Below are 14,038 nucleotides of genomic sequence, written 5' to 3' on the forward strand. Positions count from 1 at the left end.
GGTAGGCAGAATTTTTTAATGCCAGGGACTATTTAGACGACATCCCCTCTGTTCATGCTATTTCACACCAGCTCTCAATAAAAATGGACCTGTCGTGTTCTCTGGCCAAACAGAGTTTGCTGAGTTCCACATGTTTTGACCCTACACCAAAGCAAAGGGTATAGTTAATGTTTTCTTTTGTAAATTAAGTACACATTTGGCTGTATGTCAAAGAGCTAAATATATAAATTTCAGAATTAGGGACCTATAGGTAGTATTTAAAGTCCTAAGAATTGATAGTATCCCTCAAGGAGAGAAGGTTGATTTTTTTAAAAAAAAAAAGAAATGGGACGATATAAAAGAGATAATTGCAAGAAGTACTCGATTTGAATCAAAGAGCCAAGAAGGAGTGTTGAGGCAATCTGTACCCCTGCATTTGCAGAAGTTATGATTGGCTGCAAGGCTCTCAAGTAAAACATTCTTGATTAGATAGAGTTTCTACCCTAAAGGAATTTATTACCTCATTTTCCCAGGCCAAAGCTGCCAAAGCAGCAAAATCGCAGGATAGTAAGCTCTGCAAACTAATTTTTCTCTCTCTCCCCCCTCTCCCACTTCTCTCCAACTCTCCCTCTTTCCTTTCTCCCCCTCCATCTCTCCCTTGTGTTCTCAAGATTATTCATGTGATAGTACAGCAAAGACTGTATTAAAGGAAATTTTTGTTTTATGCTCAAAGCATATTCATTTTGTAACATGACCAGAGATGAGAGAAATTCAGTTAATAATCCATAAAATGACACAAATCCAACTCTAAGTATTGTTTTCAAGCTTGATATAGATCAGTTATTTCTCTAGCATTTCTTAAGGTTACCTACAAAATAACAAGGGAAAAGAAATATGTGTATATACTAGATTTGTTGTGGTGGTCACTTCATGATGTATGTGAGTCAAATCATTGTGCTGTACACCTTGGACTTATACAGTGCTGTATGTCAATTATATCTCAGTAAAACTGGGAGAAAAAGAAAAAACCCATTTAAAAAAGAAATATGTATATATATACTTTTATCTGTCAATCAAACGACCTGAAAAGTAAAGAATTATTTTCTGCATGGCACATTTGTGAGAAAGAGATAAACAGAAGAGTGTGAAGACTGTTTAAAATGATTTCTTTAAAACACACACACTCACACACAGTCTCCAGAAGGACAATGTGTATGTTCAGTCTGGAGAGAGTATGAGTGGGGATGAAGAGACAATGACTGTTGATAGTGAAGGGTTGCCATGGAGAAGATGGATTGAATTCATGCTTCCAGATGAAGCCTTGTAGGAAAAAACTGAGGGAGTTTGGGGACCTAATATGAGGAGAGCTTTTCACAGTGTGGATGTCCAAAGATGGAATGAGCTGCCTTATGCAGTGGTGAATCCTCCATCCATGGCACTAGTCAGACGGAGCAATTGTAGAGCAATCCACGTGTTAGAGGGGCAAGGGCCTAGCTCTGATTCCTATACCAGAGTGCCTGTCAGAATCACCTGGGGTGCTCTTAAACTGTAGTTCTTTTTAAGCATTTGTCCTGTCTCTCTTGGAGTAATCAAAAGGACTTCTTATTAAAATGCTATAGTTAATACATGAAAAACAGGAACGATACAATATTACCATTGTACTACTTCTAATGAGTTGAGGAATCTGTGCAGTGATCACTAGTGGCCACTGACATCATGAAGAGTGACAACTAGGAATCACGTACGTCCTGAGGAAAGTACACATCGCCTGTGAAGGACACATACCAGAAAATCAAAACCTAATCTGATCTAGCCCCTGGATCTAACTACCAATTGAATTAAATACAGGAGAAATAGGATAAATTAAATGACACCATGGAGATTCAATCAGCAAAATCCAGAGTGCAGGAAATGCTACAGGACCAACAGCTAATTCCTCCAACAAATAAATTACTAGATGTCAAAACAAGAGCAGAAGAGGGGGAACTTACTAATTGAAAAGACTTAAGAGTTATATCAACCAACTGAAATGTATGGGCCTTATTTTGTCCAGATTTGTTTTTTGAAACGTTTATTTACAAATTATGAGATAATGTGCCAGAATGTTCATAGCTTAGGGAGTCAGTGTGCTGGAAGGAGGGTGATTAGCATGATGCTGGGTGGGAAAATTCTCATGGTGGCTTTCTAAGCTTATTCTTTAAAAACAAAACAAAACATTTTAGGTTGGCAGAAATTGCACACTCCCTTCTGAAGTTGGCACCATACGACACCCAGACAATGGAGAGCCGTGGCCTTCGACGCTACATCATGGAGATGCTCCCCATCACCGACTGGACAGCCGAGGCAGTGAGGCCGGCCCTTATCCTCATTCTAAAGAGATTGGATAGGATGTTCAACAAAATTCATAAGATGCCTACTTTGAGGTGAGGAGGCCTCCTAGTCAGCTGTTGGTATTACAAGCTTCAAACTTCAAGTTTGTCATTTTTGAAGGTGGTGGGTCAATCCGGAGTTGAATGAATGGCTCAAAAGTGTTCGGTTGGTTATATGTTAAGAGCTAATCAGGTATATGAATGCATAAGTAGCAGGGTCTCTATTTTGAGGAAATAACATATTCTTCAAAAATATATATTTATCTTGAAAAATCTATTCATTTCTTAGCTATCACATTCCTTATCTGACACACATAAGACATTCAATGTGTATCCTTCAATTCCTTTTAAAGTAAGGCAAGGTATGCCTTATAAATTAAACAACTAAGGAGAGAAGAAAAATTAACTTGATGTTCAAAAGTGTGTATTTAACATAGTATTTTAGGTACCAGTTTATAGAAATGCCAAGCTTTACAATAATCAGCGAAGCAGCAGCTAAAGAGCTCTCAGGGTTGATAACAAATACCTAATTTTCACCTTTTCACCTAATACAGGTGGTACTAAATCAGTGTTATTGCCACTTGCTCTCCACTCAGTGGCCTGAAATATCAGTCGGTAGCCTTTCTGTGAGCAGATGTCTCCGAACCAGGCTACCTGGAGTTCTGAGCCCAGTTTGGAAACCTATAGCCACAGTGAGCAGATAGATCAATTGATAAATGCTAATAAACCCACTAGTTTGGAAATTTCTAGTTTGGGTTAGTGAGACCATTTTCTGTCCTATTAAACTAAACCCAAATCAATGCAACTCTTGCCCAAGAATCTGTAGCACTTATTGTTCAATTTGTCAGAACCTTTCCAGGTTTTATCCTGTGCTCTTCTTCATTTATGCAGCCATCAGAAGCTGTTGAATTTATTAAAAAGAAATTGAAAGATTTTATTCTAATAATTGACAGTTTGATCCTATATTCTTTTCTACCGTGATGATGGATGCCTATATGTTATTTCAAGGTTATTTATTTTAGTAGCATAGAAATGAGTATCCTTAAAGCACTCCTGTTTTCTTTAGTGGTCCCAGTGGAATATCCGTGCCTCTTGGCAAATGGCCAGTCTTATAAATCTCACAAGGGTGTGTCAAAATAACTTTTCTTCTAAAGATGTTAACATCTCCATAGGCTAACTCATTTGTCATATAACTAAACCCATTATAAAGAACAGCAGTTTCCTAAAAGTAGACTTCTGGATTCATTCATAGACTTGATTAATTGTAGGCAATTTTCTTGGTGTGCATGCTCTGAATTTGGTGTTGCCTTGGATTTAATTTCTTCAGGTGGTCTCAGTTCAAAAAGAGAAATGTTGACTGAACCTAACCTGTGGGTTACTTGAGCATCAGGAATGTCAACATATCCTCATGTATGAACATTTCCATTTTGTCACTGTAGAGATTTCAATTTGGTAGGCAATATAGGCTTAGAAATTATTTCCAGGAAATAGCATTGATCTCAGTAAAGCCCAACTTGTTTATTTAGGGAGCCACAGAAACGACTCTTCAGTACTGAGACAATTACAGACCAGATTGTTTTCTATTACAGAAAATCTCATATTCATCTAATTGGGTTATGTATACCACCATTTATACTACCATAGAATGTAGCCCCAAAATATCATTTTTTAGGAGGCAAAGAAAGAACACTTTTTAAATAGACTGTTTTTCTCTAATGCCATCTTTTTGGCAAGAGTCAAGCCATATAAATCTAATTAGTTGCAGTCTGGTATAAAAGCTGATGAAATAAACTGTAGTCTGATAAAAACATTTCAGAAACACAGCCTATAGTCAAATTAGTTCTACTGGGAGTAATGACTCCTACAATGGGTTTCCTAAAATGGTAGTCTCATGCCCTCTCTCATAGTTAAAACCAGGAAACTTGAAATGCCACCCATTCATCATCTCTGTTTTTTCTTCGATAGATTTTGTCTCATTAGTCGAGTGGGGCAGGAGTGCCTCTGCTACGTTTTCAGTATCCTCTTCCCTTCCTAATGTGCTCTGTACTTTTGGAACAACATGGGTAAACTTCCTCCCCTCTGAAGCATTTTGTTGTCTCAGACACCCATCCTGTCTTAGATGGCGTCAGAATCACTGTCTCATTCACTCGTTTCAGATAGTCTCCAGAAGGGAGCCACGCTGCTCATGGCTCCTATATTGTATTCCAGGCGACAGGTTGAGTGGGAGCCTGCCAGCAATTTGATTGAAGGGGTTTGTTTGACACTTCAGAGGCAGCCAATCATATCCTTCCTGCCTCACCTTAGGTCACTGATCAATGTCTGTGTCAATCTGGTGAGTAGCCAAGTGGCAATCTTATGAAACTTTACAAAATTTAACTCTGCTATTGACTTCTCTGAACTGAAGATTTACAGGTCAACCTACCTACCTACACACCTACCCATGAAAACAGACGGCTCAGGTGACACTGAAAATAGTGAGGTACATTTCAAGGTAGTGTGTGGGGAGATAAAGGGGCCCGTCCCTCTACAGATGGGATTTTGGTGTGCTGCTTCCCACGCGCTACTTTGACAATTGACCTCTTCAAGTTGCGCTGAGAGTTGAGGGCTGCCAGTTGGAGAGTGGGGTGGCGGGAGACTGCACAATTGGCTAGAAGTTGAAGTAGTCTGGGGTGGGGGAGATTAAAATGCAAAGAGGATTTTTTTTTAGTGCAAAATCACATTATGGGTTGGCCAGTCTAGGATTTACATGAAAACAAAAAAATTTTGATCAGTTATGTAATATCTAGAGTCTGGTCCTGACAAGGTTTTGTACAATGTGGAAACCGTGGTAGAGCATTTCATTGAATAGAATCTGCTGCTTAGCTAGCTGAGCAATAAATCCGTAGCTGGAATGCCTAGCGCAAGTAGAGCTCTTGCCATCATCACTGTTGTCAGTATTTACTCCATCAAAGAATGTTGACTGCATTCCTTTGAGTCCACAAGTAAGTATGTCCAGTCTCCTGCTTAGAATAATTTTGGGTTCATCTCTCATTATTTACATAGTTAGTTATAAGCAACATTCTACAAAACCTTGGCTGAATCCAGTGTAATCGTTTGATCTGACTCCAGACATTACATGCCTTCAAAAGAAGGCAACACGAACAGATTGAAAGTAACATGCCCAACCTTCAAATTTTTTATTATCATTATCATTATTATTATTATTATTATTATTATTATTATTATTATTATTATTATTGACTGAGACTCCCTTACTACAGTTGCATGAAATTGCAATAGTCAAGGCTGGTCATGTGCTCTGTTTGTATTTCAGGTGATGGGAGTGGTAGGACCCTCCAGTGTTGCTGATGGATTACCCCTTCTTCATCTCAGCCCTTATCTCTCACCACCTCTGCCCTTCAGCACAGCTGTTGTCCGGCTTGTAGCATTGCAGATACAGGTGTGACTGCCTTACCTGTTTGTCACGCTCATTACGTTGCTGGTTGAGGCACCTGATCATGGTGTTCTCTTTTATTTTTCTGCAAAGGCTGGGCAAAATCTGTGAAACAGAAGTGTAAACATCTCCAGACTTTTACAGTTTTGGAGCTTCAGCCCTGAGCTTGGTCCTAAAGTTGTGCTTCTGTAATTCTTCTTGAGATCTCAAAAATAGCAGAGTCGTTTAGTCCTGCCACCACCTCAGGAGCCGCTTCCGTCGTTTAAAACGTGTGTCAGTACCTTAGGAAAATAATGGTTCACAGATAATCAGCTCACAATTGTTAATTAAAAGAGGTAGTAATGTTCAAAGTCTGGTTTTAAATTATTTGCAGAAAGAATTGCAGTAAAAAAAATTCAAATATTATTACTAGACTTTGAATATCTTAATTTTCTTTAATGGTTGTGGGCTGAGTATTGCGGGTGCTTTTTCAAATCATTTTTCTCCCACTTTTATTTCCTAAAATTAAAATAATCATTCCCAAAGCAAAAAAGTATAGAATGCCAATTTCCCTGCCTATTTCTGTGTGTCACCTAACTTTAAAGAGTGATAAATCACCAGAAAGCTCTCTAACCAATGGAAAGTATACAATGGCTGTAAATGGATAACCGACCCATCCATTATCTGACAACCAAGCTGATGGTCCATCATCCAGAGAATGGTTAGATGATGGAAAAGAGATTAAGCAAGCGCTGTGGCTACCAGACAGAAGGGAAATAAAGACATCCCTAAAGTGATACATTATGACAACACGTATACAGAGATCATTTATTTCTTTTTATATTGTCTATTGCTTTCTGGCTTGAAGAAGGTCTTATACAGGGGAGAGGATTTTTAAATAACTCCCCAATGGAGTAGGTGGCAAGTTCTCCTTTTCTTCCTTTTCTTTGGTCACTAAAATATTTATTGGTGGACACATGGAGAAAATGAATGGGGAAATGCGGTTGTTTTTGTACCAGACTATAAGTATCATGATTTTTCATTTGATATTCAAGATCTTGCTGTTTTTTAGGTATATAGCTCTCAATTACGTCAAACACATGGTAAAGTATCAGTTTGGGGCGACTCTTGTACGCTGCACAGATGACAATTGAACTCCTAGTTTGCAGGAGCAGCCCTCAGGGAGTCCCCGTCTCCGCCATGCTGTGTAAAAACAAACAGACTGAATGGGTGAGGGGGTCAATTAATCTTTTTTTCTATTATTGCTGCACAGGCTTTAAAAGAAGATTTTCCTTTAAGCCATGTGATCTCCCCATTCACCAATCAAGAGCGAAGGGAGGGGATGCTTTTAAATCTGCTCATCCCATTTGTGCTCACAGTAGGATCTGGAAGCAAAGGTCTGATTAATTTAACTAAAGGAAATTTATCATTGTTGTTGTGTTTTCTTAAGTGTCAGGCTGTTATTTCTTCCTTTTCCCATGAAGGCCGTCATTGAAGTTGATCTGAATGATTTAAACAAGGTTATCTTAGGAAATAGAGTTTTTCTTTCTTTTCAGTTTAGCTGCCCTTGGTCAAGACTATCTCTGCTCCACTTAGAAGATACATCCTATTTAAAATCATTTCAGTACAGCAAAAATCAGGAGAGCATTGTTTCAATTAAGAAAACGGTATTAACTGAAGTACAGTATGATGTGAATTGACAGAGAATGGACTGGATAACCTACTGACACTAGGTTTAGTGTAAATCCTGCCACTGTCACTAAATTCCAATATGTTTTCATTACTCTTACTTCTTGGGGGATTTTTTCTTTTAGGAAAAGTTTATCTCAAACGTAAAGACAGTGCATTATGAGTATTTGAGCAGAAAAAAAAAAAAAAAAAAAGGAGATTGAAATGGTAAGCAGGAGATTTGGCTAAGAGCAGGGACCCTTGGGTGCTGACTACGGAGGAGACACCCAGTACCAGGAGCGCTGCTTCTGTCCATAGGAGAAGCTGTACTTGGTGGGGAAGGCACTCGAATTTCTAGGGCGTTCTAGTTTGGAATTGGAGAAAGAGCTGAATTTTTCTGTGTCTAATGTGGAAAGTCTAGCTTGTGACTTGCTTTTCTTTCCACTTCCTCCTTACAAACTCTGCCCGGCAGATAGCCCATGGCTGGAGCAGCCTGAGGTGCAGCTGCTACTGCAGACAGTCATTAATGTGCTGCTGCCTCCACGGATCATCAGCACGTCCAGGAGCAAGAACTTCATGTTGGAGAGCTCCCCCGCCCACTGCTCCACCCCCGGGGATGCGGGCAAAGACTTGCGCAGGGAAGGGCTGGCAGAGTCCACCAGCCAAGCAGCATACTTGGGTGGGTACTTCTCTCCAGATAGATAGATAGATAGATAGATAGATAGATAGATAGATAGATAATAGATAGATAGATAGATAGAAAGAAAGAAAGAAAAATAGGTAGAAATAGAAAGATATAGATATATACACACACATATGTATATGTATACATGTGTATATGTATATACATATGTACTTATTTAGTTATGTTCCGCCTTGACTCAAAAAGTATTTTAAAAGACCTCAATCCAGAAAGTATTTAGAGAAGCCACTTCAGCAAGTACAAAGCATCACCCTTGACTTCTCCCTCCCCAGTACCCTATCCCTGCTGTGACTTGGTGGAATACTAACAAGTATTTCACCATTCCATGTGACCCATGGAATACTAAGAGCTACTCCTTGACTAGAATGAACTAAGCTGGGGAGAAAAGACCACCGTTGCCACAGCACTGAGACTAAGGAGAACTGGCAACAGAAAATCTCAAAAGGAGGAAGCTGAAAAAATCTTGCCTGACATTTTTCAATTCACCAAAGCAGACCTTGGTGGGGAGTATAAGATGAAAGCAGACACAATGGTGAAAACAGGTCCTTCAGGTCCTTGGCGTTTGGAGTGTGTGTGTGTGTGTGTGTGTGTGTGTGTGTGTGTGTGTGTGTGGCGGGGGGGGTGTTTGGACTGCATTACTGAGGAATGTATTTGAAAATGATGTGATTGACAATGAGAATGAAAAAGCAAAAAAAGAAACAAGGCTGCATGTGCACAGGACCTGCCCATGTGGGGCATGGTTGCCAGAGGCATGAGGTTGTAGGGTTCAGATAAAATCTAGATTCTGGCACAGAGCCCTGCATGAGGTTTAGGACTGTACAGAGGATGGTGGGAAAAGAGGCCTTAGCATGTAAGACAGGGATAGGAGAAAACACTTAACGGGTAACTATCTTCAGTTCTCTCCACTTTCTGCCTTTTCTTAAAAATTGAAGTATAGTTGATTTACAGTGTTGTGTTAGTTTCAAGTGTGTAGCAAAGTTATTCAATCATACATACATACATAACTTTTTCTTCAGATTCTTTTCCCTTATAGGTTATTATGAAATATTGAGTATAGTTCCTTGTGCTATACAGTAGGTCCTTCCTTGTTATCTATTTTATGTATAGTAATTTGTATAGGTTAATCCCAAACTCCTAATTCATCCCTCCCCCCTTCCCCTCTGGTAGCCATAAGTTTGTTTTCTATGTCTTTGGGTCTATATGTTTTGTATATAAGTTTATTTGTATCATTTTTTTAGATTCTACACATACAAGTGATATCATATGATATTTGTCTTTCTCTGTCTGACTTACTTCACTTAGTATGATAATCTCTAGGTCCATCCATGCTGCTGCAAATGGCATTATTTCATTCTTTTTATGGCTGAGTAATATTCCATTGTATAAATATACCACATCTTCTTTATCCATTCATCTGTCGATGGACATTTAGGCTGCTTCTATGTCTTGGCTATTGTAAGTAGTGCTGCTATGAACATTGGGGTGCATGTATCTTTTCGAATTATGGTTTTCTCCAGATATATGCCCAGTAGTGGGATTGCAGGATCATATGGTAGCCTACTTTTAGTTTTTTAAGGAAACTCCATACTGTTCTCCATAGTGGCTGTACCAACTAACATTCCCACCAACAATGTAGGAGGGTTCCTTTTTTTCCACAGCCTCTCCAGCATTTATTTGTAGACTTTTTGATGATAGCCATTCCAACTGGTGTGAGGTGACACCTCGTAGTTTTGATTTGCATTTCGCTAATTAGCGATGTTGAGCATCTTTTCATGTACCTTTTGGTCATCTGTATGTCTTCTTTGGAGAAATGTGTATTTAGACCTTCTGCCCATTTTTTGATGGGGTGTTTATTTTTCTATTTTCTGCTTTTTTAATGAAGGTGAATCCTTTGGTTACTTGGCCAGGCTACTGGACCTCTATTTTAAATTTATTTTTACCTTTATTTTGAGCATTTAGTGTGCACTAATGAGTGTTTTCTATACTTTAGATTATCATCACCTTGAATCCTCACAACAACTCTAAGAAGTACATATTCTCACTTTAGGAAGGAAGAGGCTAAGCCCCAGAAAGGTTGAATAACTTACCTAAAGTCACACTGTCAATAAGTGGCAGAGCCAAATTTCAAATCGAATCCATCCGGCACCAGAATCCCTGAGCCCTTTGCTATCCTGTTTGTGTATTGGGCTGTTGCTGGTGAAGGTGGAAAACAGGAAGGCAGAAGCCCAAAGAAGGCCAACAGGCACATAACAGGTAGAAATGTCACCAGGATCAGGGTAGGGTTAGAGGAGTGTTGCTTTTTGTTCATATGTTTGTTATGATGAGGGAGAGGAATAGAGGTGAGTAGATGGAGAAGGAAGAATCTTACCTCTCTCTCTGTGTTATATGACCTGGTTTTCTCCTGGAAGTGCCCTAAATAGATGGTAAAGGTGTAGGTGGCTCCTGAGGTCTTTAGGGAATTGGATTTCTATGTGTCTTCTAGATGCTGAGATGGGCCTTAAGATGTGATGAAGAAGGCCCAGGTTCCCTTGACTGCCCCATGGGAGACCCTGTGGGGAGAGCTGGGTGGTAGAGGAAGCCCTCAACATAATCTCTGACGTTTTTACAATATTCTGGTTTGTCCTGACACACTGTTTGGGAAATCTGCTTCCTGAAAATAAATTTTAAAATGTAGATTGTGACAAAGCTGCCAGAATCTGGAAGAAAAGAGATATTGTTAAAGAAATCCAATACGGTTTAGCAAGAGACATCATAAGAGGTGGGGGAGGGAAGATAGTGTTTTCTTTTCTGGAAGGATTTACTGGTTACTCTGGCGAACAGTTTAGGGTGGAATCAGGAAGGGAGTAGGAAGGGGAAGGACTACTTTTTTTAACTTTATGCATTTCTGCACGGTTTTGATTTTGCTTTTATTAGCAAGAATATATTATTTCTAAGCTTAAAAGAAAAATATTTTAAAACACCCATGTTTTAGTTTCACATGTGAGTAATATGCTGGTATTACCATAAAGCCACTATGACAAAACTTTTAGAAAGCAAAATATTAGCCACACATCATGTGTATACCACATTTCCCTTTCAATTCTGTGAACAGCTTTGGTTTGTATTTTCCAAAATAGTAGTTAAATGCACTTAAGAAAGATATATGTGTTCTCTTAATCAGAATCAAATCATGTTTACCGTAGAAATTTCTGTCTTGATGTCAGAACACTGTGACTCAGGAGTACGCTGAAGTTTTTGGAAACATAGAGAGAGTTTAGACATTTAGAAATTTGATGCGTACAAAGGCTGTGGATGTGGGCAGCTGGATGTGGGCAGGGTTCCTCCGAAGCACAAGTCTGCAGGCTCACTTGTCTCTTTTCCTGGTGTGAAGCGCTGAAGGTGATTCTCGTCTGCTTTGAGAGGCAGCTTGGCAGCCAGTGGTACTGGCTGAGTCTCCAGGTGAAGGAGATGGCCCTGCGGAAGGTCGGCGGCCTGGCCCTGTGGGACTTCCTCGACTTCATCGTGCGGACCCGCATCCCCATCTTCGTGCTCTTGCGCCCTTTCATCCAGTGCAAGGTGTGCTTCTCCTCCAGGAAGTGACAAGCCCCGTGAACGTGCTGCTTTCCAGATTAGGGCAGGATGACAGCAGCAGTCTCGGGGCATGTGCTATATAGCTAGTCAGGAGGACGTGTTAATACCATGCTTGACGAGAAATCAGCCCAAACAGGTATCCCAGAGGATAAAATTTCATGTTAGAAGTACCTTCACAGTAAGAGCTTAATTAACGTCAGTGAAACTTTGCCCTCTCCCCATTTACCAACACCCCAAGAAAGAAAGATTGACCGGATAGAATGATCTGAAGAATGGTCTCTTGTCTTCAGGGGCATGACTGAGATCTGATTTTAAATAAACATGGAAAAAATGAGATAGTTAAAGCATGTTTTTCCTCTGAGACCGTTAGTATTCATCTACTCTTTTATTCTTTTCATGCCTCGATTTCCAGGTGCTGTGATTCAAAACAACATATTGATTAAGCACTTCCTAAGCACTGTTCTAAGAACTTTGTATGTGTTACCTTATTTAATCTTCACCACCGACTATGAAATAGATAAAATAATTAGCTCATTTTACAGATGAGAAAATTGAGGACCTGAGAATCTATGCCTTCCTTTCAGCTTCTGGCCCAACCAGCAGAGAACCATGAAGAGCTTTCTGCCCGACAACATATCGCTGACCAGCTGGAACGGCGTTTCATTCCACGCCCTCTGTGTAAGAGCTCCCTCATTGCTGAGTTCAACAGTGAACTAAAAATTCTAAAAGAGGCAGTTCACAGTGGATCAGGTAAGTATGCAAGGGGTATTTTCAATTTGTTTTACTCATGGAACTTACAACCTACAAAGAATGCCTCTTTTTCCAGGTCACTGCTCTTTTTGGAACCAAGTATGCATTAGCCATTTCGGTACAACTGGTAGATTTGACCCTGTGATCCTTGTCAACAACAAAACTAATCAAGGGGGGTATCATAAGAGTTTAATTTTATTCCTTTTCTGAATATTTTATTTTCAATCTTTATTTCAGTAGTTCAGCTTTTTCTTGAATATTTAGCTGGGGAAAAAAAAACCCAACCTATTTAAATTCTTACCTTCATTTCCGTTTTGAAAAGGAGAAGAGAACTCACATTCATTGAGCATCTGTTATATGGTAATTTCATAGCTGTTATTTCATTTAATCCACACAAATACCTGCAAGATGCATAACTGAAAGTCTGCTTATAGAATGAAGAAACTGAGACTCAATAGAGGTTAAATAACTTACACACAAAGACAGTGACACCAGTGAGGGGACTTAAAACTGGGTCTGTATGATTGATGATAAAATTCACAAATTGGAGGGAGAGAGGGTTGAATAAAAACTGGCAGGCTAGTTTACATTATTCAAACGATTTTCTTTGGGAATGCATTGTTTACTTTTATAATTATATTAATTGCAGGTCACTAAGGAAGGAAAATAAATCATTATCTGCCATTAGAGGGCAGTCATTACCCATAAGTAGAAGACTATCATCCATGTGGCTTTTTTTTCTTTCTAAAACTTTTAGTGTTGTTCTCAATGTATTAAAGACCAAAAAACTGACAAATACAATCTTGGTGAAATCTACTCGGGGCCATTCAAATGTTCTGCTTTATAATAAAACAGTATGACATAGAACCAAGGGGGTGTTTTATAAATTGTAATCTCCAGAAAAGGAGAATAAGAACACAGTTTTAATGACGTATTCTAATTTTGATTGTAAGGTTCCTTTCAGACGATGTATTTATTACTTCTATACGCTTGTGTCAGGTAACGTATATTTCTCAGTGAAAACATGAATTTGCATTCTGCCAGCCTTGGAAAATAAAACTGAAAAACAAAGACAGAGGAAGCAACATCGAAACACTTTATATTGTTAGAGATATCATGCTCCCCCAAGAAAATTAGTCAATTATAAGTATATCAGTGGCCAATTCTCTTTTTTTTTTTTTCTTCCCACCATTTTCAGTTCCATTTGCTACTTTGTCCTAAAGATCATCTATCTGGGACATACTATTTGAATGACCTTTCCTTAAAAAGATATAAGTTGTCTGGGAGGAGTTCGAAGCTAGCATTTGTTTTCTTTCAAGATCCTCACCATGGATTTTCTTTGCTCCCTCAACCCCGCTAGCCTACCAAGGGAAGACGTCCATCAGCACCGTGGGTACCTCCACCTCTGCTTACCGCCTGAGCCTGGCCACCATGTCGCGCTCCAACACAGGCACCGGCACCGTCTGGGAGCAGGACAGTGAGCCGTCCCAGCAGGCTTCACAGGACACCCTGAGTCGAACTGATGAGGAGGATGAGGAAAGTAGGTCACCCTGCAGAATCTGGGGCGGTGGGAGGTGGGAGGTCATG

General features: G+C 39.5%; 1 protein-coding gene across 7 annotated transcripts in view; it reads left to right on the top strand.

The window, feature by feature from the left end:
* UNC80 (unc-80 homolog, NALCN channel complex subunit) overlaps positions 1-14,038 on the top strand; it is a 246,135-nt gene that overhangs the window by 211,508 nt on the left and 20,589 nt on the right. For 6 of the 7 annotated variants that reach the window (XM_007187842.2, XM_057551653.1, XM_057551656.1 and 3 more), the window contains 8 exons: positions 2,202-2,402; positions 4,557-4,680; positions 5,662-5,787; positions 7,034-7,157; positions 7,901-8,107; positions 11,502-11,686; positions 12,286-12,451; positions 13,812-13,991. In XM_007187842.2, the coding sequence (XP_007187904.1) occupies positions 2,202-2,402; positions 4,557-4,680; positions 5,662-5,787; positions 7,034-7,157; positions 7,901-8,107; positions 11,502-11,686; positions 12,286-12,451; positions 13,812-13,991 (1,313 nt within the window). Of the gene's footprint in view, positions 1-2,201; positions 2,403-4,504; positions 4,681-5,661; positions 5,788-7,033; positions 7,158-7,900; positions 8,108-11,501; positions 11,687-12,285; positions 12,452-13,811; positions 13,992-14,038 lie in introns of those variants that run through there. The other variant, XM_057551657.1, reaches the window with a different exon arrangement.

This window comes from Balaenoptera acutorostrata, chromosome 8 (assembly GCF_949987535.1).
Source record: "Balaenoptera acutorostrata chromosome 8, mBalAcu1.1, whole genome shotgun sequence".
Taxonomy (NCBI): Eukaryota; Metazoa; Chordata; class Mammalia; order Artiodactyla; family Balaenopteridae; genus Balaenoptera; species Balaenoptera acutorostrata.